At 44.1% G+C, this 27,313-nt stretch overlaps 1 protein-coding gene across 1 annotated transcript; it reads left to right on the top strand.

The window, feature by feature from the left end:
• Positions 1 to 374: 374 nt before the first annotated feature.
• Positions 375 to 19,853, top strand: FSCN2 (fascin actin-bundling protein 2, retinal). The gene is made up of 5 exons (XM_066617098.1): positions 375 to 1,194; positions 14,164 to 14,320; positions 16,143 to 16,264; positions 17,578 to 17,745; positions 19,648 to 19,853. The coding sequence occupies exons 1-5, from the start codon at positions 375 to 377 to the stop codon at positions 19,851 to 19,853; spliced, it is 1,473 nt and encodes a 490-aa protein (XP_066473195.1).
• Positions 19,854 to 27,313: the final 7,460 nt, after the last annotated feature.

The following is a 27,313-nucleotide window of genomic DNA, read 5'->3' as shown; positions in this document are numbered from 1 at the left end:
ATGTACATTTTCTGCGCATTCTCCCCCCACCATGCTGGTGAAGAGGAGGAGGAGGAGAAGCAGGAAGAGGTCACTGTGAGCCACACCGGAGGCAGCAGTGCTGCCAGCAGGGGGGAAGAGACAGTTAAACAAGATTGGCTTTATGGGCTGTGGATTAAATGAAGGTAGAGCTGGTGCTGAGAGACCAGGAACTGGGGCAGCAGCTGCACATCACTGTAGCTTTGACTGAGGTGTACGGTTCATTTGTGCTAATCCAGACTTCTTGGTTGTGAGGGTGTGCATATGTTCGCACACGTTTTTAGACCTTAGGAAGGGCTGGGAAAACCTAGACTTTTGCCCCAGTCCTTGGGAGAATTTTGCTTTCCAGACAGAAGATGCCAACGAATGGGATCCACCAGGTCTTGAAGATCCAGTTTGGCTTAATCAACTGTGATAACCGATACCTGACGGCAGAGAGCTTTGGCTACAAGGTCAATGCCTCTGCACCCAGCCTGAAGAGGAAGCAAATATGGACCCTGGAGCAGGATGGGGACAGCTCTGTGGTATTCCTGAAGAGCCACTTAGGTAGGTACTTATCTACTGACAAGGATGGCAAGGTCTCGTGTGAAGCGGAGAAGCCAGGTAATGATGGGCGTTTCGTTATTGTCACTCAGTCAGATGGGCGCTGGGCACTCCAATCAGAACCATACAAGCGCTTTTTTGGTGGTTCAGAAGATAGGTTGTCCTGCTTTGCCCAGACCATCACTGAAGCAGAGCTCTGGACGGTACACTTGGCTATCCACCCCCAAGCTAATCTCTTGAGTGTTAGCAGGAGAAGATATGCGCATCTCAGTGCCCAAGAAGATGAGATCTCCACTGACAGTAACATCCCCTGGGGTGTGGACTCTCTCATCACCCTCACCTTCCAGAACAAGAAGTATTGCCTGCGAACCTGCGATAACCGCTACCTGCGCAATGATGGCACCCTGGTCAAGGAACCTGACTCCCGTGCTGGCTACACGCTGGAGTTCAAGGCAGGCAAACTGGCCTTCAAGGATTGTGATGGGAAATACTTGGCACCCATGGGACCTACTGGCACTCTCAAGTCTGGCAGGAGCTCCAAGCCAGGCAAAGATGAACTCTTTGATCTGGAAGAGAGTCACCCACAAGTAGTTTTCATAGCCTCCAATGGCAGATACATCTCCATCCGGCAAGGTAAATGCATTACCTTCCTGCTCTGTGGAATGATGCACAGCCTGGGAATACTCCTTTTCCCTCCTAGATTAGTAACTACAAAAGGATGTCTAGTTGTTTGCCTGCCTTATGACATAGAAAGATGTATGTGCCTAAACATGGGTGATTGAATGCATATGGGCAGAGGGGTGTGTGTGAGGGTTTGATGGTAATTGTTGTCATCAGTTTCTTGATGCTTCTTTGGGGCATTTGGATTCCCTTTAATGTTGATTCCAAGACCCTCTCTTTTGCATGTTTTCAAAGGATATAGAATATGGACTCTCATTTGTTTCTAAATAGGCAGGTTAGTTGCTGCCATTGTATAGATGTGGAGCTGGAAGCCAGAAGGCTGGACAAGATAACAGATACAGGATCTGAGAGGAAAAGCATCCGCCCGGTGCAGGGATGGGCAACAGGAAAGCCTGTGGACTCTGCCTATGGAGTGAGAGATTCAACAGTTTTGTAGCTGCCTCTGTGGCTGTGTGGCCTCCAATTCACAAGGCAGTCAGCGCTGAACTTAGGGCCACCACAGTCACAGCAGACATCCCCAAAGTTTAAGAAATGGTCAAAAGCAATCCTTTACTTTATGAATGTGGAGCATTCTCCTGCGCTGATGCTTGCACAGTGCTTCCTGAGGATATGCAAATGGATTTAGTATCTAGGAAAGAAAAATGTTGCATTTCATTCACTAGCCTTTGTTTCTGCACACACACAAACAACACACAGACTTGGATGCGCTACTGTGACATTCCTCTGTATAAGCCACCCTGAAATGAGAGGGAAGTGCTCCTCAGCAACTTCCATTCATTTTCATGGCATGTGCACAGATGATGTTCATTACATTTAACTTCTTAGTTGCCATTAGGCAATGACTCTTGGATGCCACCATCCAATATGTTGCTGACTTAAGTAGTTAAAAATATCATCTGCTCAGTTTTATGATAATCCTCCTATTAGCCAGAGTGACATGATGTTGTCCCCTCTTTTCAAGAGGCCTGCAGTTCCTTCAAAGGTGTCTCTTAGCATGAAAGCCATGAAGAAGAATATTTTTTTCTCCTTTTCTCCCCACTGCAAGCAATGGTGTGTGTCAGCTTTATTTTCATGTCTAACCAAATTCATTCCTATTCCTGTACCCAACAATTCTGGTATCCTTGGTTGCCCTGTTATTCTTCACCGTTTTTGATAGGAAGACACAGTTTTATCAGCAACACAGGCACTGAGCATATAGGGAACCTTTTGAGAAGTGTGATCATTTTCCCTCAGCCCCTATCTGGAAATCAGTATCCACAACTAGGAAACATGGCAACCCCCTGTTTAAAAGCAATCTGCCCAGCTTCACGGCATGCGCTATTTACATTCATTGCTGGAGCTTCTATCTCCAGCCACCTGTTCTCATTATCACCCTTCTCCCAGTCATTTCTAGGTCAGTCTTTAATTAAATAATATAGGAGACATCAGCCCCCCACCACCATTGCCTCACACCAAATCCAACAGATCTTAAAAAGGCCTTATGAGTTATAAGTAAGAAAATGCAAACCCTTGCAAAAAATGCAAGGAATTGTACATTGGCCCTTGTACAATTCCTGCATATTTCGATCAGTACCAGACCAAAAGAGCAACAATCCACAGCAAAAAATAAGTGGAAACTACCCAAAAGTGCTGAAAGAGTCTGGTTTTACTTTTAGAACACAGCCTGATACATTTTGAACTTTACAGGGCCTTTTCAAGGGTATTTTCCTTTTGCAACTGTTTCCAGACAGAGAATATTCTCTTTTTTTTCCCCTCCTACTCTTGAAAGTGAAACTGGTTAGTTTCTTGTTTTTCCGTCTTCAAGGAATGGGGCGGGGAGCACTTTTGGGTGATGGCAGCTCTTGAAAAAATGCAGTATAGCTCCCAGAGAGCACGCTTACAGCAATGGACACACAATATTCACAGCCTATGGGCTTAAAAGTGACATGGTCTGTCTACTAAAGGTTAGTACTTGGATGGGAGACCGCCTCGGAATACCGGGTGCTGTAGGCTTATACCATAGTCTTTCAAGACTGAAGGTTGCCAACCAACCAACCAACCAACCATTAAGGTGCATATACAAGATTGCACCCTATTATTTTGGTAGACTTGTCAACTTTTTTAAAACATTTAATTGACCCAGCTTATGCGCCTTTAACAGCAATCTGAGACAAATATTTAGGAGGTGAAGCTTTTTCTATCACTTTAGGTCTGTGTCAGGAAAAGCTTTACTTGCTTCATGCGCCAAGCTGCTGTTAAAGGAAAAGGAGCAGGGCTTAGTTTAAAAGCTGGCAACTCTAACCCTAGGCAAATCATTAATCTACCTATAGCTCTCTGTCTTTGTATTTTGAATCTACAGTTGTCATCTCTGCTTTTTTAAAGCAACCTGAGAGGAAGATATTTAGCAGGTGAAACTTTTCCTAGCATAAAGATGAACTGAGGAGGGAAACATCTCTTGCTTCATTTGTGATGTTAGGGGTGCTGTTAAAGGCACAGGAGCGGGGGGGGGGTGGAACAAAGTGACAACCCCTACCTGAACCCTTGATGTGGCTTAGAATTACCTGCCCCCACATAAATATGCATTAAAAGAGTGGAAAACGTCAACCTCTGGCCATTATTTAATTTAACTCTTCAAAAGTGTGGCTGAAATATGTTAGTGGGTAACTAAACCACATTAAGTGATCTTGAATCCCTGTCCTTAATTGCTTATCTGGCCTTCATTACTGTAATATAGTACTGTATGTGCTTCTTCTCTCGAAGTGATTACTGTAATTATTTTCTCAGCATCCCCATAGAACTGGGGCAGAAAGAGGGAAAAAGGCCAGTTGCTATTTGCATATGTTAATTCACCTAGGCTGAAATCCTAACCACACATTCCTGAGAGTAAGCCTCACTGAACAAAATAGGACTTACTTTTGAGTAGACCTGGTTAGGATTGTGCCCTTAGATATATGCAAATTTAAATTATCCATTGCCTATCCTAGGGAAGGAATGTAAAAAACAAAGTCTGTTTAGATGATGATGATGATGATGATAATAATCTATCTTTGGTACCTCATCTACACCTAGATGTCAGGCAGATGTCCATGTGGATGAGGATTTACCAGCTGATAAATGTTGTATTTTTTGTGTGTATAAGATCATTATCAGCTGTGTTGTCATTTTGATGTGAATAAAATTAACAATAATAATACAAAGGAACAAAAATTTCCCAACCAGAGGAAAAAGGATAATGACACTGATTTAGATCAGCTCAGGAGGCATCCCAATCCTTCACCCAGGCACAGATGAGCATAATGTGGACCATTAAATGGTGCTGGTTTCACAGTCCAGTTTTCATGAGAGAGCCCATCTCAGTCTCTACCAACGTTCTAACTGTAAAAAGAACTAGAATTATGTGCCAAAGGCCCAGTTCTGCAACCAGAATACTGGCACCATGAGGTTGGCAACTTCTGAATGTTCCTGTTGCTGTCACTTTAACAGCAGCAGGGTTAACATAAGAACATAAGAACAGCCCCACTGGATCAGGCCATAGGCCCATCTAGTCCAGCTTCCTGTATCTCACAGCGGCCCACCAAATGCCCCAGGGAGCAAACCGGATAACAAGAGACCTCATCCTGGTGCCCTCCCCTACATCTGGCATTCTGACTTAACCCATTCCTAAAATCAGGAGGTTGCGCATACACATCATGGCTTGTACCCCATAATGGATTTTTCCTCCAGAAACTTGTCCAATCCCCTTTTAAAGTCATCTAGGCTAGACGCCAGCACCACATCCTGTGGCAAGGAGTTCCACAGACCGACCACACGCTGAGTAAAGAAATATTTTCTTTTGTCTGTCCTAACCCGCCCAACACTCAATTTTAGTGGATGTCCCCTGGTTCTGGTATTATGTGAGAGTGTAAAGAGCATCTCCCTATCCACTCTGTCCATTCCCTGCATAATTTTGTATGTCTCAATCATGTCCCCCCTCAAGCATCTCTTTTCTAGGCTGAAGAGGCCCAAACGCCGTAGCCTTTCCTCATAAGGAAGGTGCCCCAGCCCCGTAATTATCTTAGTCGCTCTCTTTTGCACCTTTTCCATTTCCACTATGTCTTTTTTGAAATGCGGCGACCAGAACTGGACACAATACTCCAGGTGTGGCCTTACCATAGATTTGTACAACGGCATTATAATACTAGCCGTTTTGTTCTCAATACCCTTCCTAATGATCCCAAGCATAGAATTGGCCTTCTTCACTGCCGCCGCACATTGGGTCAACACTTTCATCAACCTGTCCACCACCACCCCAAGATCTCTCTCCTGATCTGTCACAGACAGCTCAGAACCCATCAGCCTATATCTAAAGTTTTGATTTTTTGCCCCAATGTGCATGACTTTACACTTACTGACATTGAAGCGCATCTGCCATTTTGCTGCCCATTCTGCCAGTCTGGAGAGATCCTTCTGGAGCTCCTCACAATCACTTCTGGTCTTTACCACTCGGAAAAGTTTGGTGTCGTCTTTTTGGTTAGTGGTTGGTAGTCTAGTTCTAGGCTGTGAGAAGCTTCACGCTGATTTCTGTATATCAAACCTCTGTTAAAGGGCAGGAGCAGGCCAGACTGATGTTTGTTCTAAGCAGTTGGCAACCTGACAATATGTCAGCAGACTGCATTTTGTCTTCTAGGAAATATAATGGATGGATGATAGGTGTGCGTGTAAATTGAGGTGTCCACTATTTTACTATTAGAGGTCTCCATCCAGCCCTAATCTCATCTTAAACTCTCACAAACACTCCCAAATGTTTTCCTTTGTTTTGTGGAATCATGAAGACTAGAAGCTTACTTTTGAAAAATATGAGTACTGTAGAGAGAATTGTTATATTAGAAATCTAGTTCCTGCATTGCATGACAAAATTCTGGCAGCTGTGTACATGAGTTACTTAGCTCAAAGATGGCTATTTCACCCAAAAGATGGGAGTCTCTGAAGGACAGGATCTCCCCCTTTTCAGTGTTTGGGCTTCCTGAACACAACTAATAATAATAATAATAACAGTATTTATATGCCACTTTTCAACAAAAGTTCACAAAGCGGTTTACAGAAAAAAATCAAATTAATGGCTCCTAATAATCAAATAACTAATGGCTCCTAACTAACAAAGCAGCAGGTTCCTTGGTTTGGGGGGTAAAGAAGGAGCATTTGGCTCCTCTTAAGTTCCTGCCCTATGGCCAGAGATGAAAGTGTATTATTGCATGATTTCCACAACTCTGTGCTCTTGGGTGAGTATGTTTTGCTGGTGTCACTATCTGTTGCAACCTTTTCTACCACCACCCATTGCAATGGATTTTGGCAAAGGAGATGAGGAGATGAATGCACCAGCTCCCTGGATCATGAAGCAGGCTCCAAATCTACACAAATACCCTTTTAAGAGCTTCTTATTAAAAAAAAAGAAAAAAGAGGTTTAGCCTCAACAAGAGACAATGAACCATTCTGACATGTGTGTATTTCGGTTGGTTGTCATATGAAAATGAGATCGATGTGCAGACAGTTTTTCCTATTCAAGAAAGATGGCATCCTTCACTGCAGTCTTAGGGAAGAATCTCCCTAAAAGTGTTTCACAGAAAGTGACGATGGGCAAACAGCTGTGCATAACCAGCCCCCTCCCACAACCTGTACCTGGTGATTCATTAATGGAACATGAGCCAGATGGGAGCTGAGCAAGGAACAGGTGGTAACAGGAAGTGCCATACTGCCAAAGGGCTTCTAGTGTCACACTTGCCTACTCTATCACCATAGTAGTAGCCTAATCTTATTCTGGGGGGAGGAAGCTACACCGAATCACAGGGAAGGAAAGACCCTGCAGATTGTATATTTTGATCCCCTGCTCTAACACAGACTTTGCCATTCACCAACCAAAATGTAACACTCCCCCAGAATAAGCAGAGAAGAATACAGGGAACAGACTGAGATAGCTGCATGATACAGAAATGGATGTAGCATGAGCCACAAAAATTCCAGTTACAATCTCAATAAATCCATACATTCACTATCTCATCTCTCTTGGGGAAAAATTCATTGCCATCTTTAAATCTGGGAATTTTGATTCTGAGCATGAAAGGACAAGGGGAAGGTAAACACTTCATCCACCAAGTAAGATCATGTTTTCTTGACCCTCCGACCCAAGCTTTTGCCATCCACCATTCATGTGCCAATCAACCCTTGGTGCACCAAAGGAAGGGGGAAATCTCAATGGGTAGGAGGTTCCTTTTCCTTATTGACTCAAGTTGCTAGATCAAACAGTAAAATATGCTTTACACATATATCTATCTAGAAAAAAGAGGTTTTTCTTGGACTTATTTGCTTGCCCTGATGGGGGCAGGAGAGGCTTGAATGGGAGCTGTGTCAGGAAGTCAACAGTTCAAACCACCTAAGCCAAGAAATTTGGTGGTCTTTTGAGGAAGCCATGGTCCCTTAGCCTTACCTGTAGTTTCAAGGGAATATTGGTAAGATTCACAAGAGTGTTGTAAGAGTTAGTGAGAGAGTGGCTATGTTTCTTTTTCAGTTTCTAGTGCTAGAGAGCTGCTCTTTTTTCTCATTCCAGCATGCTCACATTCTAGCATGCTCATCATGCTAGCAATTTGAAATGCGAGCTCCGACCTAGGAAAGATGGCTGCGTTCACGCATTTATTTCTATTGGCAGGAAGATGGCGGCCTCCATGCAATTGCTTCCAATGACTCCTGTATGACTGGATGCCATTTTGCTGGGTTTTCCCCCCAAATGAACTGTACTAGAAGCATGCTTGAGACATGCTAGAAACTTCACTTCCTCCTATCTCCGATCTGAAAAACGAATGCAACCAGTGTATGTGAAACAATGTAAACACTTTAAAGTGCTAGCTAATAATAAATAAATATTATTTAGAAGCCTTATTTCCCCCTTCATGTACACACACAGAGTTTATTAACTGTTTATCAATTTGTTAATAATAATAATAATAATAATAATAATAATAATAATAATAATAATAATAATAATAATGCATTACAATGTCCAAGGCCCCTGGGTGGGGCCTGACTAGTAATGAATGCCAAGTCCAGCTAAAGAACAGACAGCTGTGATATGCAAGATAATAATAATAATAATTTATTCAACAAAGATAAAATCTCATGAATAATAATTCATAATCTGATGAATAATAATTCAACAAAGATAAAATCTCATAATAATAATAATAATAATTTATTATTATTATTATTATGAGATTTTATCTTTGTTGATAAAAATCACATTACCGTGATTTTTTCACATTAACTGAAAATGTCCTCCTTTTCAGATATGTGTGTGCACAGCTATAGCTGTTGTATAGAGGTTGCTTTCATGTATGTTCCTCTTATAAGGGTGTACAGGCATACTTCTATGCTAGTGTGTTGGGGCCTTCTCAGGGAGTAGCAAGTTGAATTTTCGCTATTTATCCATTCATTGCATGGAATCAAGACATCTTTTCTCAAGGCAGAACTGTTCTCTAGCTACTGCATTTTCCTAGCACCCAAAACTTAGTCTTTTGCCTCTGAGAAAATGTGATTCTTCCCTTCGCTCATTGCTCATCTTGAATGCTATGTGGGATGAGGCCACGTGAGTGCAGTCCTAGGATACTATGTTGACCCCTCAGTTACAGTGCAAGCCTAGGCATGTTTGCTCAGAAGTATACCCTATTGGGTTCTGTGCAATGCACTCCCAGGTAAATATGTATAGGGTTGCAGCCCTTGATGGCTTGGTGTAGGCAAATTGATGGTAGATCTATTAATTGTCAACAGATCATCTGTCAGTGGTGCCTCAGAGGTAACTAGTCTTGGGTGAGGGGGAAAGCCACAGGGGAAGATTGTTGTCTTCATGCCCTATTCTGGGCCCGAAAGCATCCTGCTGAACACTGTTGAAATAGGGTGCTGTACTAGATAGATCTTTATACAAGGTAGGCCTTTGGCCTGATCTGGCAGAGATCTTATGTTCTTATAGGCACATAATGGATACGTCTCTGGAATCACTGGAATGACTTGGAAGCCCAAGTCATGCACTGCCATTTTGTGACTGTGTGTGACCCACCCTGCTATGCCACTGTAGAGCAAAGCACTTATCCAGCACTATATTTATTTTTAATTCTCCCATCATGAGTGGCCTACCATTTCAGGAATCCTTTGATAAAAGTGTTTAATTTTAAAAACACACTTTTTTTTTTTATTAGCAAAGCCAGCACAGGAGCTGTTATTCCCCAAAAAAGAAGAAAAAACGTGAACAGTAGCACACCTCTCCCCTTGTAGTGGCTAATCCTGATAAATTGTACAAGGATTATGGAAATGTTGTTATACAGTAATTACAATCACGGAAGTAGCCAGTGCAGTTTTTTATATGTGTCTCCACTTCAAATGTTACAATGCAAACATTAGGCCACTCACCAGAGCAGCTAGTTATAGACATTTACCAGCTGCAGTAGCATCTGCACAGGCTACTGGATTTGAGTGATTGCAAATTACCTGAAAGGAACAATGGGTTAGCTTGATAATTCCTGATTCCCTCTAGATCCCCTTAATCCCAGCTTGTACCCCCTTTTCTGCCTTGCTCTGTCAGTTATAACAATATTAATGCTCCAATCAACCATTCTGTCTCTTCCAATAACCCACATTTCAGTCTACTCATAATATTGCATGATGATGATAACATGATAAAGGAATAAAATGAAACCCAATAATGCTTATCACAACCTTCTGGAGGAAATTGCTGTTTGAATGCTAGGAAGCCAGTGTCCAGCACTAGAGATTATATTGTCACACCAGTCCCATCTCTGCCCAGCTGGCCCAATGTGAGTTAACACTAGCCACAACCCTGCCAGGTCTAGATCATGTCCATGGGGGTTGCAGGATGAATGCCAGAGACATCAGTATATCTGGCAAGTCCTCTGCTTTGTTGGCAAGGAACAATCATCTGCACAGGGGCTCACAGTACTCCTGTGCTTATTCCAAGCACTTAGAAGCTGGTGACATTGGCAGGCAAGTTATTAATAGGGGCCTTGTGTGTCAGCCAGATGGAAACAACAGCAATCAGATTAATGAGACCAATCAAAGAGATTGTTCAGGGATTTGCTGGTAGCAGAGTACTAAGGGAAGGGGATGCCCATGAATCAGTGCTACAGGAATGGGTTTGGGTGCTGGAATTGAGATTTGGGCATAATTTTAGGCACAATCAGAGTGAGCTACTGTATCAATGTGGAATAAAGATAAAGAGAATATAAACAAAATAGAAATCTGAGTAATAAGTGATTTAGCAAGTAATTTGAAATCTCACAAAGTGCGGTTTCAGTGGTATGAAGTGGGTGGCAACCAAATTGATCCAGATCACATAGAGAACAGCCACTGAAGACACTGAGTATAACAAGGTATTCTAGAAATGTGAAGGGAAAAAAAGTAAAGTAAGTCCATTCTTTGAATGGGACAAAATTCCTTCAAAATAGGTATCAGACAATGGCTTGCTTAAAGTTAGAAGGAATGTGTCTAGAAAAAAAGAGAAAAGTTAAATGTATAAGAAATGGAGAAGTCTCAATGACAAGAAAAGGTGAGAAGGAAGGAGACAGGGGGACTGGAGCTAAGTCAGTAGGAGAAAAAGAGGGAGGTGCAAAAGAACAGATTGTAGCAACCAAAGACTCAGTAAACAGATTGGAAGAAAATGACAACAGAACTGACAGGGACAGAGGAGAGAGAATTTGGAGAACAAATGATGAAGACAAGAAGATGAATGAATAAGATGAGCAAAAGAAGATTGCTTAGAAGAAAAATGTGCAGATGAACATGATTAGATAGATCCAGAATATGGCCAGCAACATGAGTTACAGAGTTAGGCCACAGTAAGAGCAGAGAAATCAAGAGCAGAATTAAAGTGCTGAGTAGAAGAATCTCCAAACAAGAATAAATATTAATGTTCAAGTCACCCAAGAATAAAGAGAGCATAGATCAGGACAGAAACAGGGTAAGTACAGATTCAATATTCAAGGGAAAAAATGAACAGGAACTAGGGTGAGGATAAATAACGAGAACACCGAAGTTAAATGAAAACGAAAGGCGGATCCCATGGACTTCAAAGGTAGGAAATGCACAAGAAATAGGGAAATAAAAATATTGTCAGTAATGTAGTTCACAGCTGTATATGCCACAATCCCACACAAGCACAGACTATGGCATTGGCCCCAGAATTCAGTTTTCTGAGAATCTCATAATATAAAAGCAAGTTGCTAGCCCTTTGCAAAGACAATTACAAGCATGTGGAGCTGCTGATGAAATTTTGGAAGCCAGAAGTGAAGTTTCAGTGTTTTGCTGAGTGTCATGTCCTTACTCGTGACCAGCAGAATGCCAAATAACACCCAGTAAATATCCTCCTCCCTCCCTCTGCTTATGTTGTCAAAGTCGCCATGGATCTTATGACTTAAGCTTTGGGTGGCCGAGATTGTTCAGGTCAAGCACTGGCTAAGGGCCCATACCCGTTGAAAAGCACACCGGGCAAGGGCAAACCCTATAACCTCAGTACAGGTGGCAGTGGTAGAGTTCAGTGGTAGAGCTTGGGGGACAGACGGATGGGGGGCCGGGGGCCCAGTGCAGGGTTTAAACTCAGGGCCCCCAACAACCTGGCACCAGCACTGCTTTGAGAATATTGTCTTACAGGCCTGATTTCAGTTCCTAAGGTAACCTGGGCCTCCTCATGCTGTCTATTCCTATTTACTAAATCTGCCTCTCAGATGCCTTTTCATCAAGAGCGCAAGCTGACAGGAAAGGGAGAAGATAGATAGATATAGACTCAGAGTGAGGGTTGGAACTGATTAATTGCAGCCTGGGCCTTCCCTCCTCCAAGGTAACATTCCTAAGGCAATAAGGAGAAAGTATCTCCAGCTGTGAGAGGTGAGGTGCTCATGGCAGGCCTGAACCACATGGCCTGCTTGAGAGTTCTGTGCTGGGAAGCTATCCGAGGCCTGCCAGACAAGCACCAAGAACGTACCCATGTGGCTTTGTATGTGTCTAGCTTCTCATTTAAGCAGAGGCGCCTTGTGTACATATGTATTGTGAGCACGCCAGAGATTCATAGCCCAGCTGAGCGCTGGACTGGCATGCTAATCTTGCACACACAGAGGATGAGGAGCCGGTTTAAATGAAATGCTGAGAATGCATTTCATGCATTTGCATTTGAAGTTCTGGTAACGCTTTTCTTGGTCACCCAGAGTCATATTTCAACTGGATTTTAGATTTGGGAGCAGAACAAAGTCAGCACTGGTTCTCAGCATGAGAACCCAGACTAGTCCATATGTTTGTGACAAACAGCTGCAGAAGGTCTGGTTCCAGGCACTGAAACTGCCTCCTGGAAATACCAGAGTGGGGAGGGGTGAGAACTGGGCATCCGCATCCTAGCCATCCTGCACATGGTGCTACATCCTAATACACTAGTAACCAAAGGCATCTCTCTCTCTCTCTCTCTCTCTCTCTCTCTCTCACTCACACACACACACACACACACAGCAGCTGCAAGGGGCTCTGGTATTGGTCAGAGCAATGATGTGTTCAGGGTGGGATTTAAACCTGTATTTTTGCTGTATGTGTATCCCCTCCACAGGCCTAACTGCAGGGGGTACAGTAGATTGGGGAAATGGCATGGGATTAAAGCACACATACTCTAGCATCACTACTCTGATCAAAATGAGAGTCCCCAGGCCTGATTTAAAGTACAATAAAAATGCCTGGAAATCTAATGTTGGGTCCACATGTAATTTCAGTACTCTCTGCGTGCGTGCGTGCGTGTGTGTGTGTGTGTGTGTGTGTGTGTGTGTGTGAGAGAGAGAGAGAGAGAGAGAGAGAGAGAGAGAGAGATCAAACTTAATCCACCGCCTCAAATCACACTTTGAAGCCTGATTGCCCAGTGGCAGCAACACAACTCATCAAGTCCAAGTGGAGACTTACACAAGTTCTGTGAGTTACACCTACATAGCTCAAGTCAAAATGGGAAGAGAGAGTTCAAAGAGAGGTTAGGTTCAGGCAAGGAAAGACAGCACTAAATAAGAAGACAGGGTCAAGCAGAGAACAGTAGGGTATTCTTGGCTGGCCATGGCTGCCAATAAAATTGTATGCTTGGGGACTGACCTGACGTAGATGCAGTTGGCTTCCAATCAATCAGGAGATTGAACTGGGAACCAATCTGGATTTTCTGCAAAACAGAGAAAGGAGTTGTGGTCAGTAATTTCTAGACCTTTCAGGCTGACCATTTAGCTAATGATTCTAACCATAACCACGTTTAATTGGAAGTGTGGGTTGTTTCATATGTTACCACAGATTGTGGAAATTGCCCCTTCATGACTTCTTCTCACACTGCTCTAGTAAAACATGTATATATAAATTATGTGAAGAGAAATGCCAAGGACATGGGACCCTTGGGACATGGTTCCACCTGAATATCACATGACTGGTGAGTGCGATGTCTATCTATTACTGTTTTTATTTATTTGTAAGTTCATTGACAATCGTCTCTAACTCTTCAATGTATCAAAAGTAGAATTGCTGTAAGGAAAAAAGCTGGGGCTGATACCCAAAGTAACCCCCCCCCCCCAAAAAAAAAGTGGGACAGGTGACAGTATGAAGATGATATGGTGATGATGATCTGAAATTAATTACAAAATATTTTGCTGTTTAGGCCCAACTTGTTTTGGCATAATTGCATTTCTCATCGGAACTACTGTAAAACACACAAAAATTGTATAGAAGGATATTTATATAATTTGTATTTGTTATATTTCAGTGTCCATTAGGGAGGCAACAGTGCCAGAATGTATCAGGCCTAAACAGCCCCACAAAAAGGATAAATTGTAATACATGCTTTCACAATGGTGAAGCAGGGGTATAGTGAATCTGATTGACAAGATAGAATGTCCTTTCTTTTAGGTGTCAATGTCTCTGCCAATCAGGATGAAGAGACACACCATGAGACCTTCCAGATGCAGATTGACAAAGAAACCAAGAAGTGCATCTTTCATTCCAATACAAGCAACTACTGGACGCTGGTGTCACATGGGGGGATTCAAGCCATGGCCACTGAAGTGTGAGTTGACTTGTGTCCTCATTTCACTGATGGGGCCCAAAGTACTGTATTCAGGATCTTTGAAAACAGAACACAACATTCACTAAAGAAAATGATAAAGGGAGAGGCAGGAGACGTGGGAACAATAGACATAAGACTAATAGTACAGGATGCCAGAGAAGAGGCAAAGGATGTATTAAGGGAAGCAAGGGTATGGTTTTAGCACAACGCTGCCCAATGTGCAAGAATTTTAGTATCTGTATGAAAGTCAAATACCTCTGTGCAAGGTACAAGGTTACCTGAACAAGGTGTGAGAATTCAGTCATGCCATTCGGGGGAGGGCAACACAGTAGTAGGGCCTGCCATAGCTGGTGACTCTTGTGTGTGGAAGAGTGTGCTTAGACAACTAGAGACAAGACAGCATTTTCCCCTGCCCCCCCCCTCCGCTCTTCTACAATTATTGCTCACCCAGGTTACCAGTGCAGGAAAGGGCTTCCTTTTTCAGCTTACCTAGCTAGGTTTGCTTTCATTATGTACAAGGGTTCGAAGTAAAACCCAAGAATGTGCTGACCGTAGTGCAGGGATTCTAAATGGATAACCAGGCAGCACAGTTTTGGCTTATTCAAAACTTATAAAACAGCAACTGGAATTATGTCTCCTGATGGAGGAGAAAGTGATCTCCTCAAGTTGTTGTTCCATGACCTTGAAGTCTTATAGAGCTGAGACAGATGCCTATAAGCTACTGGGGTAAAACAAACACCTCTGCAGGGCTCCTTTAAGGAGGCAATGTAGTTTGGGGAAAACAAGATTGGGGGGAAGGGCAAGCCCAGGGATATCAAACTCGTTTCATACAGAGGGCTGTTAGCACTCATGATGCCTGCTGAGGGTAGGAAGTGATGTTATAAAACAGGAAGTGATGTCATTAGTGGGTCATGACCATAAGCAATTTTTTTTCTCACTTGGGAATTCATTAGTGGCAAATGGCAGAAGAGAAAATATGCAACTCTAAATAATATTTTCAAGATATGGAAGAGCCTATCATGTGGGCTGCCCTTTCAGCAGTGACACCGCAGCACAGATCATCTGCTGAAAGCAACTGATGGTGGTGTCAAGAGAGCCTGAGGGCCGGATAAAGAGCTTCCAGGGGCCACATCCGGCCCCTGGGCCTTATGTTTTGCCATCCCTTGGCTAGCCTCTTTTCCCCATACCATGACCCCGATCTAATTTGGGGAGTCTTGCTTTTTAAAAAAAGCCTAAAACAGGAGATCCCATCATACATCCCCAACTACCTCATGTAATTGTGTCCTCAGCTTGCCTTGATTGTGAGATAAAGCTTGTTTTTATGTTCTTTTTATGAGAAGAAAGTCTTGGAGCACTTGAGGGTTCTCTAATCCAGAAAAACATGAATCAAAGGCCAGAGGTTTAAGTCGGACGAACACAGATTAAAATAAAGCAACAGGAATTTATTTAACAGTGATTGCGGTTGACTCTTGGACTGTGGGATGTAGAATTGTAGATACTAATGAAAAGTTCTTTTATCCTCATGCACTCAGCAGGCTTAACCCCTTACTGAGGAAGAAGGGGGTTTCTTGTACTTTGCTATGAGATGAGATATCCCTTGCCCTTAATGTAGATGAATCTGGCATCACAGAAATCTAGATGAATAGATTGTAACACAATGTGATGGTGCTTTATAGACACTGTCGCATGCAACATAGTAAATAAATATCCAATTGGTAGAAAAGAGCTTTGGGGAAAAAAAGCTCGTTTTGGGGAAAAAACTGAACACCTCCCCTTTCTGGTTGTCCTGTCTAACTACTTCTCTTCTGCCTTGGTCTTCTAGATCTCCCAGTACCATGTTTGAGATTGAGTGGCGTGGTCGCCGTGTAGCCCTCAAAGCTGGCAATGGTAAATATATCTGCACCAAGAAGAATGGACAGCTGGCTGCTGTCAGTGACACAGTGGGTGAGTCTTCCTGCTGCAGCTCCAGGGGCTAATAAACCAAGAGGCATGGTCTGTGTGTCATTATAAAGACTGAAATTGAGGAGTGGTGCTGATCCTCCCTTGTTTGCCACTTCTTTCTTTCTTAACAAAAAATGGAGGCTGCAAGAGTTAGGAGAGACACAGCCATGCTTGATATCAAGAGAGCACCTAGACTATTGTACGCTTTGTAGAATTTGGGAATAAGTTGGACCTAGTGCTATCTGGCAAACATCTCTGTAGCTACATGGGTGGATTATCAGAAACTAAGAGAAGGCTGCATGGAGATGGGGTACACAGACAAGCTTTTGAATAGGAGAACATGAAAAGAGGTTGAAGCAGGGGGAGGCTATGTGGAGAAGAGAGGAATGGGACGGGGAATTGGAAGGACATCACTACTCTATTAGAGATCATGCTGATTCAGTAAACCCAGGATGACCACCCATCTGACACTGATGCCACTGATTCAACTGTAAGTGGGAAGGGAGCAATGATGAGCAGGAGGATGGGGTCTTCCAGCACACTCTGGGTGCCAGAAGACAGGTGGTCTTTGCCAAATCTCAGACCAACAGATTACTGTGGAACTGGCATGCTGGAGGTGACACCAGCACAGTCCAGTCCAGCCTTGATGGTTTCCATATAAGCACACAAAAACTGTCTTCTACTGAGTTACACCAATGATCCACCTAGCTCAGTATTATCTACTCAGACTGTAAATAGCTCTGCAGGGGTCTCTCCCAGCCCTACCTGGAGATGGATTGAATCTAGGGAATGAACCTAGAACCTTCTGCATGCAAAACAGGTTCTTCTCTGCTGAGGTACAGCCCATCCCCTTCCAATGCATCTGCTAAAGTAGTGCAAGAGCAAATGGGCAAGAAATAAAGTGACACACATTCAATATCAAAATGAGGAGTAATTGTTGACATAGGTTGTCCTAAGGATGAACCAGAGTGGGGTGGAGCAGTGTTTCCAGAATCCGCAGTCCTTGGGAACAACAATGGCTGGGATGTTGTGCAAGAAGGCAGCCCAAACCTCAGAGCCCTGATTTGGGGAAAGAATTGAAGACATGTTGAACCTGTCAACAAATGTCCCACTGAACATCCACTGGGTCAGTTGAAGAACTGCAAGTGGAGGCTCCTGGAAGGGCATATGCAGCTGGGAGTGCCATTCTGAATCCTGGCTGGTTACAGTCTAATGTAAATACATTCATAAGTGCACATTTTGCATTCCTAGCTCTTCACAGTCTCAGCAGTCACATTAGCTTGCAAACTCTCTGACCTCCAGTTATTTGACCACAGGGGAGGATGAGGAATTTGTTCTCAAGTTGATCAACCGGCCCATCCTGGTTCTTCGTGGGGCTCATGGCTTTGTTTGCTACCATCGCAACTCCAACATGTTGGACGCCAATCGTTCCATCTATGATGTCTTCCAGATCATCTTCAATGATGGCGCTTACCAGATCAAAGGTACTTGGCTGCTAACAGGGAGGCGAGGGGAGGGAAGTTTGCTAATATTCTTCATACAGTGAAGTAATTTGGGACCATATGTCAGAAAGTTGCTACATGCATATTCACTTTCCAGCTGTACACACAGTCTCCTCAACCTCCTTGGAGCCCAGATGTTCCACCCTCCTTTATAGCCACATTATACATCCCAAACTGTCTCCACCCTGCTGCAGATCCTTGGCATCTTTTGTACAATGACACGGGTCTTTTTCACTCTGAACTTGTATTTTCCTGTTCACTATCACCTGATCACCTATTCTGCATCCTATACCAAATGCTTTTAAAAACTCAGGCTCAAGCGAGACACAATGGTAATAGTACCATTTGCTTAAACTTGGGTCTATACTACTCACAAAGCAGGGGCTAGGAATGGTTTTAGAAACAGTAAAGACATGTGAGTAAAAGAAGCTGATTGTGCAGCTTACCTCCTTCCAGCCTGTTCCCTGACTTTTCACTTTTTCCTCCATGAAATTCTAGTACCAGAAGAGAGTGGAGAGAAAAGCAGGAAGATAAATGAGGGGCTTGAGGGTCAGCTCCCCCCTCCCAAGTATCCCTTTCACTCTTAAAATCAAGGCAATTCTGCCACTATCACATCTCATTCGAGCCTCAGTGGATGACATTAATAGAATTATTATAACAATACATTTACTTGCACTGAAGCTTAATCCACACATGTAAATCACAACATGCACCTGTGTGGAGACTGGCAAGCTGTTTGTGTGAAGCATCTCCCTACTTGATTTGGGGAATTGTCACCACACTGGTACAATCCTTCTTCATCATTACCTAAAAAGTGCTAGTGGTGTTCCAGATGCTGTACAATATTTAAACATGGATACACACCCTGCATGCAGGCTTGCATTCTATTATCACAGTGTGTAGTGGAGTGGTAGCAATCACCCAAACTGTGGAGGCAGCCACACAAATGGGTTCCTACAGGGGACTGTTGCCAGGCAATTTGAAATAGTTCCTGAGCTGCCATTAGCCTGTGTGAACTGGACCATGGTGGCATCCATGTCTGAAGTTGGGAAGGAGTACTACCACCAGTCCAACAGGATAATGATTTTGTCGTTTCATTGCATTTTTAGAGAGTGAATTCAGATGGGTTGCATTTGCTTGTAGTGTGTGGTTCACCTGTTCTGTGCTGTGGCTTGGAATGTGTTGATTGGTTGATGGATGCAGGGCCAGCTCACCAAGGTGCAAATAAGCCTAGTTGCATGATCAGCAGGAAATGGAGGGTCCACTCCCAATGCACCCTACTTTGGGTGAAGAGCCTATGCAGAGTGAGGAATGAGATTGCTGCATTCCCATCCTAGGAGCACAGCAATCTGGCTCCTGCACCTTCCTCCACCAGGTGCTTAAAAAGAGCCCAGTGGAAGAAGAAGCACCTGGGATGTGCTCTTTCCAATGTGTGGGCTCTTTAAACAAAGGAGAAAACGTGCAATGTGCTGGGAGTGATCCTGGTGTGCTTCACATCTCCTGCTTTGATTCATGAGGCTGTGCAGGAGCAGGAGCCAGGTAAGAAGGTGGAGTTACATGCTACTTTAGGGAGCCTAATGCCTTCAACTGGCTCTGGGTGGATGGGCTAGACATTTGGGGTCATGACTGGGCTGGATAGGTTCCTTTGCTACAGTTGCTTCCCTCTAAGTGAAAACTCTCTCAAAATCTGTCTTCAATGCTGCTACAAGCCTCCACCCCATATTCAGTCTGTCACATTTTATAAGCTTGAAGACCTGTGATTTCTATCTTTTGTGACTCATAGAGAAATCAAAGGAGGGAAGGGGAGGTGGGCCTTGGGGAAGATGCTTCTACCATGCAAGTTCCCATGCATCCCAATGATCCTTGCGTCTTTGGTGTTCCTAGGCCTTGGTGGCAAGTTCTGGTATGTGGCCAGCAATGGCACTGTGTGCAGTGATGGTGAGATGTCTGAAGACTTCTTCTTGGAGTTTCGTGAGTGCAGCCGTGTGGCCATCAAAGGGAAGAATGGAAAATACCTTCGAGGAGACCAAGCTGGAACCCTGCGTGCTGATGCCGACACTCTGAACCAGGCCACACTCTGGGAGTACTGACCCCACACCACCTGCCACGTAGCACCTTAGATGCTTTAGGGCCCACAATGGCCAAGCCAGCTCAGGGTGGACACAGAAGTGGAGGATGAGGGGCAGCCAGTGCTCCCAGCTGGACTCCAGTTTCATTATAACATGGCCTTCATGGAAAAGGACCTTGCTGGGACAAGTGTGGTCTTACCCTACTCCCTGTTGTCTTATCTGTTTAGCTGTAGAAGCAGCACCCTAACAAACTTCCCAGAAGGGAGACGCTACAATGTACCAGTTCGGATTAAAGTAATAGAGGCCCCATTTCAAAGGCAACACATGCACGGCTATGAATATCTTCTCTCTCCCTCTTCCTCAGGAAGTATCATGTGTTACAAGGCCCCCTGCATCGCCTTTGCTTCTGCCAAAGCTCCAGATCATATGCTAGGTCATATGTGTCATCTGCTCTCCACCTCTGATGGAGGAAGCAAGACTCTATGCATCACAGTTAACAGTCCTAAGAGAAGCTGTAAATGTGGGAATGCAGCATGTCTGCTGTGGCTTAGCCTAGAAGATTCCTAGCCTGGCAAAAGGCAAAGGTTAGGGGTGCTTATAGAGCCCAGTTCCCATCACATCACTTCCCAGCTGGAGCAAGGATAGCTGCTTAGGGATTGGAAAGCCCTTTCTTTCTCCTTGAAAAGATAGTAGTAGAACCAGGATATTCTCCTGCCCCTCTGTCTATCTTACTGGCATCCCTTGGTCCTGATCTGCAGCACCTCCCAACTACCTAAAGCAGCTTTCTCAATTCCTATGTATTGTCCTCTATTCCAAAAGCAATTTTCTTCCATCCAAAAGTGTGCTACATAAATTCTAGACTGGTTTTTGTGGGGCCCAGCTGCTGCTGCTACTTCCTGTTCCCCTGCCATTGTTGAATTGAGGCCACATGTGGGGACAGAAGCCAGATGCAGTATAGAAACCAATACAGTCAGGTGGGACTTGGCAGGAAAATAGCATCCTCCATGGGGTGGTCCATCCACAGACAATAGGGTAAAAAAGCAGAGTGGGGGAGGAATTGATTTACAGAACAGGCTTGAAGGTCATAAAGGAAGGGAAATTGAAAGCGGACTAGCAGAAGAGGTCTTCACAAAGTTTGAGGAACCCCGGCTGGGACAGTAGAGACCTCAAAGTCAGGACACCCACGGCTCTGTGGTCCCAGATAGTTTTCACAAGAGCTAAGCCATTCTCTACCCCCCACAACAGCCTCTGCTGCTGCTATAAGAGCCTTTCCCCCCTACATATTCTATATCCTTCCCACAAATAACTAAAAGAGGAAGGAAGTCGACTCAATGGAGCTTCCTGCTCTGACAGATGTACATGGAAGGCAAATGACTAGGATTGCCTTTCTGCAGGCACTGTTTCCCTTATTACTACATGATATGTCTGCTCTCACAGCACTGAAGGGAAAGAGCAGGGCAATGGGTTTGGAACAAGTAAAGGCCTGTGAAATTTTGCTCAAAAGTGGTGTTTTTTTTTAAATTTCACAAGCTCACACAACTCAGTTCACTTACATGTACAAACACACATGCACACAGAGCTTCCTTCTGGGTGTTACTCTTTGTACTATGAAGAGTATGAGTAAACTATGAATTGGTTTAACCCAATTCAGCACAATATGCTGTACACATGTAATGCATGAGAAGCAGGCATTCTTCCTATGGAGAAAAGCCTTTCCATCCTTTTTTTTAAAAGGTGTGGGAAGTTGCTTTGTGAAACTTTTTTGAAAAACTGTTAAATACAGATATTCTTGAACTCTTCAGTTTCTCAAGATTAAGAAAAAAAGGTAAAACACAGACTCCCCTCATAGATTTTCCATGCACATGGATTATAGCTGCATTGGATACAAGTACTGGAGTTGCCCATAAAGTAGCATTACTAAATCACATACACTTAAATGCACAGAGGGCCTGCACTGGTATTACAGGATCTTAGATACCTTGTGGATACATGAGTTGTCTCCCAACACAGTGGAAGAGAACACTCCCTCCTTTGCAAAAGCAACTAGCTCCACCTAAACTTGGGCACAGTTTTGTACTTCTGATGGAAGCTGGTGACATCAACCAGTGCCAACCCAACGAGGTTTCTCCCTAAACCCAACAAGGACCAGAGCAGAACCTGCTGTAGATTCATTCCAGCAAGCCTTTGCAAAATGCCTCTCCCTGGGGCAGAGCCCCAGATTCATTCAAAATTCCACCTTCAATAGAATTAAATGCTACCTTTTAAAAAAGTAAATAACATGGGTCAGAAGATTATACAAGTTGGGGAAGGAGAAATTGTCTCACTTGCCACCAGCAAGAGCAAAAATGCCTCATCCAAGAAATGTTTGCAACACCTGCACAACCACATTTCACAGACAGAGTACTGCTGATGAGATGTTAGATCCCCTTCAACGACTGAGCAACAGCTGTGCATTTATTGCACAGTAAAAGTTTTCCCCATCATCACTGTAGTGTTGATTACAAATATTTATATACAACTTTCAGCAACAAGGAAAAAGGGCCACAAAACAAGGCACAGAGCAAAATAAATGGAAAGGTGGTTCCCCATCCCAAAGGGGCTCATGTTCTTTTAAAAAAAAACAGAAGGGAGACACTAGCAGACCATCCCTAAAATTCAAGGTGCTTGCTGGGATGAATGACAGATGCTTTCCCCCTGCTAAACAGAAAGGAAAGGCCACTTAACCCAGTTCACAGGTGCAAGCTACTAACCATCATCCCCACCTGGAAAAATTCTAACACAGAGACATGATGAAAATTTAGGGCACAATTCTAAGCAGGTCTACTCAGAAGTAAGTCCTACTGTGTTCAATGGGACTTGCTCCCAGGAAAGTAAGGTTAGGATTGCAGCCTTATCTCTTCTGTCACATTAATTGGATGCACTCTGAAATGAGGGTGAACCCTGAAAAATAAGTGTCAAATTTCCAATTATGAAATTAGCCAGCACGTCAGAATATTCTGTCCTCACTTTTCAACCCCATGTTTCCTAAAAGGGCCACATATGACCTTCATTTATGATTAGTTAACTGGCATTAATTATCCTATCTTCATTAATTAACTGGCACTAATTATCCTATCTTGGTTCCCCCAACACCCTTATCCTGACCACAAAGCCTGAATCCAATACTTAATCCAAACTCCTCGGACAGTGTTTTCCCAAAATGCAGCTCCTAAAACCTATGGGTGCAGCTGCCTGGCTTTTCTAGAAACACCTGAATTTTGAAGGGTGAAACTATAAGAACGCAAGTAGACTCCTCCACCCTTCTACACATGGCTCAGAGCCAACCTACAGAGAGCCCTGGGAGTCACACATCAGACTGTAAAGACAGTGCTGAGCTGGATGGACCAAGACAGCTTCCTATGTTCACATGTCCCTACCTAGGATGCTAGCTTGCTGTGAGGCAGCAGCTGTGTATCGGTCCTGCCAGGCCATTGCAAAGTTTAGTCCCTTCTTGCTGTACTGCTACACTCGCCCAGAACCCCACTGGCTGCCTCCTCTTGGATCTCACGGATGCCTTGTATCCCTGTAGATCAGTGGTTTCCAAACTTTTTAGCATTGGGACCCACTTTTTAAAATGGCACTCTATCGGGACCCACCTAGGTTTATAAAACTTTTAAAAAAGGAGATCTATGAAAGACATTATTCATTTACTCACAAGCAGGGCTTTTTTTCTAATGGAATGTGGGGGATGGAGTTCCTGCACCTTTTTGCAGGGGCCCCTCCCCTTCGGAGGCATTCCAGGAGGGGTGGGTGGGTGCTGGGGGGTGCAAGGTGGGCGGGCACCTGGCCCCTGCCTGACCACACAATGACCCCCTCCTGCCCCATCTCCAAGCTCTCGCCTGAGCCCAGCCTGCCTCCCCTCCCCCCCATGCTCCACGGGGATGCCGAGGAGGACGGACAGCCAGCCAGGGAGATGGGCTGCAGCACCCACAGAACGCCCAGGTACTGGCTTGGCAGAGGAGGAGGGGAAGGAAGCTGGCTGGTGCAGCCCCCACACCAATCTGCAGCAGGAGCCTAGGCGTGTCTACTCAGAAGTAAGTCTCATTGTGCTCAATGGGACTTGCTCCTGGCAAAGGGTGCATAGCCTTGCAGCTTGAGAGCCCAAGCCTATGCATGTCTACTCAGAAGTAAGTTCCATTGTGTTCAATGGGGCTTACTCCTGGGAAAGTGTCATAGCATTGCAGCCTGAGTAGATAGGCAGAGGAAGGGCTCTGAGGCTGCAGTCCTCTCCACACCTTCCTCGGAGGAAGCCCCACTGCCTCTAGTGGGACTGAGTAGACAGGCAGAGGATTGGGCCCTGAGGCTGCCATCCTATCCACAGTAAGCCCCATTCACTAAAGTGGACTTCTGAGTAGACATGCATAGGATTGGGCTCTCAGACTGCAATCCTAGGCACTTTCCTGGGAGTAAGCTCCATTGACTAGAACTAGACTTACTTCAGAGTAAACATACCTAGGATTGGGCTCTTAATCCTGGCAGAGATATATATCTGCACCCATTTTCACATGCTAAGGGCAGGTGAAAAGGGATTCTACATGTGTACAACATGTTGTCCAGCCTTGTCAGAGATCCTCCTCATCCTTCCCCCACAAGCATGCCCTCCGCCAGCCAGCATTTGCAGCTCCTCTCCAGCAATGCACAGCAGCTGCTCAGGGCAGCAGAGGACATACAATTGCATGCCAAGCGCCTTCCCAAAGACACAGAGTATTCTGATACCTGAATTAAACCATATTTAATCGCTTGTTTGCAAACGTGGCTGTTTCTATGTGCACCTAAGGACACCTCTCGTGTAAGAATTCCTTTTTTGTTCTTACTCCCACAGTTGCTTAGAGTAATTTTACTACATGGAACTCATGTAAGCCATTTTTTGGAAACCATTCACTGCTTCCTCTCCTCGAAGTAGTGCCACACTACATATGACACACTACAAGTGCACCTGTACAGTATTTTTCCCCTTGTGTAGAAAACGTAGCTAGGGGGAAGGGGATGTGGAGATTGACAACCCAATCCTATGCATGTCTACTCAGAAATAAGTTCATCTTTAGGGGGGAAGCACATAAAAAATATTTTATTTCTCCAATAAAAAATGGTTTAAATATAAATAAATAAATAAAAGATTAACAAGTTGTGAGTTCCTGCACCTTTTTTTTTTTTTTTTTACAAAAAAAGCACTGCTTACAAGTAAAAATAACCCCCCCCCCCCCCAAAAAAAAAAGATGAACATTTATCTCCCTATGTTTACACATGGTTGCAAATTGCTGGAGCTCTGTTTGCAAGGAGTTGACCTCTTTGCAGGGCAATTAGCTGCTATATGATTTTTGAATAGTGTCAGGGCTTGAGGCAATTAGTTATCTGATCTTTCCATCACCCACATTTTTATTGGAGGCTCTGCTTGGCTGCTATGTGGGACTCGACAAAAATCTGATCCTGACCCACAGTTTAGGAACCACTGCTGTAGAAGCCAGTTGCCATAAAGGTGAGCAAGGTTGTAACCTTATGCTTATCTACTTGGGAGCCACCCCACCACACTCAGTGCAGTGGAACTGATTTCTGAGGAGCCATGCATAGGATTGGGTTGCACATCACCTGGTAACCCAGGTAGATGAGAGTTTCATCAGTCTTTGCTCTGGTGAAGTCTGATGGGTTGATGACACATGTCCTCTGCATATTTGAAAACATGCATCTCCCCTTTGCACTTTGCCATGTCTAGTGTAGAAAATACCAGTGGAGCCAGACTGTCATCCAAAGTGTCTCTAAAGGGAAACGTGACAGATTTACTGAATTATAGACACTGTGGAAAGAGTAAATGAAAAGAAAAATGAATCCCTGTCTCCAGTCACTGAGGGCATTTTCACACATGAAACTTACAGCACCACTTGTTCCAGTCAGGTCTGTCATGCAGATGTCAATCCCAGTTACGCCAGAATTCTCTTCCACACACTATTTATTAATTATATTGTTTAATTAATTAATTCACTTTTTATACCACCCTTCCTCTAAGCAGCTCAGGGTGGTGTACATGGTTCCTCCCCTTATTTTGTCCTCACAACCCTGTGAGGTAGGTGAGACAGAGATAGTAATAGTCATGACATGGAATGAATAATAATAATGGCCAGAAAAATAAATTCAGTGAATATTTCCCCACAAGTAAAGGATGAAATTCTGCATCAAATGGTATATAATTTGATGGTATTATTCCTAAAAGCCACAATTTCCAGAATTTTGGTCACTAGGGTGTCACCTCCTCCTCCCGGATATCTCATTGACCTGTTTTGAGTTAAGGCAGTGGTTCTCAAACTTTTAACACTGGGACCCACTTTCTAGAATGGTAATCTGTCCAGGACCCACCAGAAGTGATGTCATGGCTGGAAGTGACATCATCAAGCAAAATAAAATAATTATAAATAATTACATTAAATAAAAACAGATAATTAAATAAGGGGAAGCCAGCCCTGTTTCACCAAGTGAATTTTCTCTGTAGCCTGCCTGCAATAACATCCCCCCCCCGAAAATCTGAGATTTTCAGCCTTCCCCAGTGCCCACCTTACCAGCTCAAGCCTCTGTTTTATGCTTGGGGGGGAGGGGGCTGCCTTCTGCAGCATTTATTGAGCTCCACTTTCATCCGATGGGGACCATGCAGCTAGCCTTGCATTCCCCTTTGCCTGACTTGACCAGGAGCCAAGGCACGTTTGCTTACTCATGAGTAAGCACAACCATGTGGCTTATGTTCGCTTTCCATAGGCCTCAATACATTCGTCTGCTTGGAGGGAGGGACTTCCTTCTTGGGTGTTTTTTGGGGGCTACTTTCATTGGATAGGAACCATTCTGGTGTCATTGGTTTCCTCTCAGCCTGCCCTTTCCGACAAACTATGGCAAGTTCACCTACTTGTGAGTAAACACGTGATATGGCTCAATTTCATTTTCTATAGGGTTACATGCATTTTTTTTGTTTCCGGTTTTTTGGCAATAACTTTTGACAGAAAGGAGATATTTCAATCTGGTTTTCCACATTGCATTCCACTGGAAATTCCACATCCAACGGTATATGGCATGATGGGGTTACGTCTAACCTTCACGATGTTAGCGATGTTGGGGCATTTGTGGTGTTACACCCCCCAAGGGTGGTATCCGGGGCAGAACACCCCCGCCCCGCTAGCTACGCCACTGAAAGAAAAGAATCCTAGGCATGTTCCAGGCCAGAGGTGGCCAACCCGTGGCAAATGTGCCACTAGTGGCATGTGAACACTTTCTAAATGCTGCGCACACAAAGTCACCATATAAACTTAAACTTTAATAATATCAGGGAGCTGACTCACATGGCTGAGACCTAGCCTTGGAGTCCCTCCTGCATGCTGTGGCCTGTTGCGAAGGCTGCCACCAAGTCAGTGGGGCCATCCAGCCACCAGCCTTGAGTGCAACATTACTCAAGCAATATCCCAGCT

The sequence above is a fragment of the Tiliqua scincoides genome, chromosome 2 (assembly GCF_035046505.1).
Source record: "Tiliqua scincoides isolate rTilSci1 chromosome 2, rTilSci1.hap2, whole genome shotgun sequence".
Taxonomy (NCBI): domain Eukaryota; kingdom Metazoa; phylum Chordata; class Lepidosauria; order Squamata; family Scincidae; genus Tiliqua; species Tiliqua scincoides.
This window is presented reverse-complemented; position numbering and strand designations above follow the sequence as displayed.

Excerpts from the sequence above, each read along its gene's own strand:
- FSCN2 (XM_066617098.1), top strand. The coding sequence starts at position 375 with ATGCCAACGAATGGGATCCACCAGGTCTTGAAGATCCAGTTTGGCTTA. Across the intron at positions 14,321-16,142 it reads CAAGCCATGGCCACTGAAGT|ATCTCCCAGTACCATGTTTG; the intron begins GTGAGTTGACTT and ends TTGGTCTTCTAG. Across the intron at positions 16,265-17,577 it reads TGCTGTCAGTGACACAGTGG|GGGAGGATGAGGAATTTGTT; the intron begins GTGAGTCTTCCT and ends ATTTGACCACAG.